We start from the raw sequence: 1714 nt of genomic DNA, 5'->3' as shown, positions 1-1714 counted from the left end.
GATGGTTGTTGAACGAATCATCGCTAAACGGTACTAAATGTTGCTTTAGTTTTGTATTTCTGGCTTATACAATTGAAAAAACAACTTGTGGGCGCAGGCATACTTTACCGTCATAAAAGCAGGCAGTGGCTGTACAAAATGATAAACATTCCGAATTATTGATTAAATAACCACTCCTATTTCACCTGTTCAAGTCTTTTTCAATCCGACTATTATGAGCTACAAAGTCGAAGAAAAGAAACTTAAAATATAAGGTAATTTAATTTCTTTCAGATCCTGAACCTATCAAATATATTGTCTACTAATAAAGATATTTCCACGCCGTTTCTATCTTTCTGATCTTGGCAATCTTCCTGGTCTATGACGCTGAACTGATGCTCATCGACCCCATAAGTTTCAAAACGACCACGGATCTTGTTTAAAATTACCTTGTCTAACGTCGGTGAACGACTCAAAATTTCTGCATGTTGAAAGTGCCCAAGTAACATCCTTCGACACGACCAGATTGCAGCATAGTTATCGTAATCTGTCATCATAACCCAGTAGTTCACTTTACCAAATAGATCTGGAATAATTACGATAATTGATTTTATCAGCTCTAAATATAAGCTTATATACGCTATTTAAATTTGTATAATGATTAAAAAAATAAGAAAATATAAATGCAGTTGATTTAAGATGTATATAATAAAACATACAAATCTACAGCCAATGTGTGATTCATTAATAAAATAATACACAACTTTTTAATACTAAGTTAGCAGATTCATTTCACATATACAGACACTGAAGTCATTTGTTTTTATACCATTATATGAAGTAGTCTCGCTTTCTTATGCATAATAGTCTTAACTTCTATAGATTACATTTTTCTTTTTAATTTTTTAAGGATGCTTTCAGTATGAAAGCTCAAAACTGGAGATATGAGCCTGACTTCCAGTTTTCATTTCAATATATATACATATATATATATTTGTTTGTTTGTTAAATTTGCCCCGCAAGGATCAAACACCAATATTTAGCCTTGTAAGTCTTCAAACTTGCTGCTGCGCCATTAGGAGTTTAAATAGATTGAAAACATATTCGTTTGAAATGGATTCTGGCTTTCTCCATACTGTTTATACATTCGTCAACATTAACATTAGAATTTAGTTATAATATAAAATATTACCTCATAACAATAAAAAAAAACTATACTGTAACAAAAAACAAAAGCTGTGCGTGTAGTGTAAGGTTAAGTCACTTGTGATCAGACAATGACATCATTGGTGACTTAAAGCTATTGTTGATTTGTATACACTTTCATTTTAATACATTTTTTATGGCAAGCTGGGTGACTGAGCGCTATCAAAAATTTATAGTTAGATTTAACAATTACATTTAAACCTTACGAGCATCTATATTATATTACATCTTAAAAAGGTCAGAAAAGAGAAAAGAATGGTCATGGATTTAGAATGAAATCGTATAAACATGCGTATATAAATCTTTATACAGATCTACCCGAGAAATCATACTTGTCAACGAATTTTATAATGGTATTGTGTATCTTCTTTAACGAGGACTTAATACAACATACAGATAGCTGAGCTAAATTATTCTGGTAATTCATATTAGCTTGTCAAGAAATTAATGTCGCGTTTTGGAACACTTTCATTTCCAAAAAACAAAAACGTACATCACGTATAACAATTAAACAAACCGCCTAAACGTC

General features: G+C 31.1%; 1 protein-coding gene across 1 annotated transcript in view; it reads right to left on the bottom strand.

Annotated features, from left to right (window-relative positions):
* Nucleotides 1-269: 269 nt before the first annotated feature.
* LOC106466730 (apolipoprotein D-like) overlaps nucleotides 270-1714 on the bottom strand; it is a 6512-nt gene continuing 5067 nt past the window's right edge. Inside the window, exon 4 of the mRNA XM_022394816.1 lies at nucleotides 270-565. Coding sequence (XP_022250524.1) covers nucleotides 270-565 — 296 coding nt within the window. The remainder of the gene's footprint in view (nucleotides 566-1714) is intronic.

The sequence above is a fragment of the Limulus polyphemus genome, unplaced genomic scaffold (genome assembly GCF_000517525.1).
Source record: "Limulus polyphemus unplaced genomic scaffold, Limulus_polyphemus-2.1.2 Scaffold2363, whole genome shotgun sequence".
NCBI lineage: Eukaryota > Metazoa > Arthropoda > Merostomata > Xiphosura > Limulidae > Limulus > Limulus polyphemus.
The sequence above is the reverse complement of the archived record's forward strand: the minus strand, read 5'-3'. Positions and strand labels throughout refer to the sequence as shown.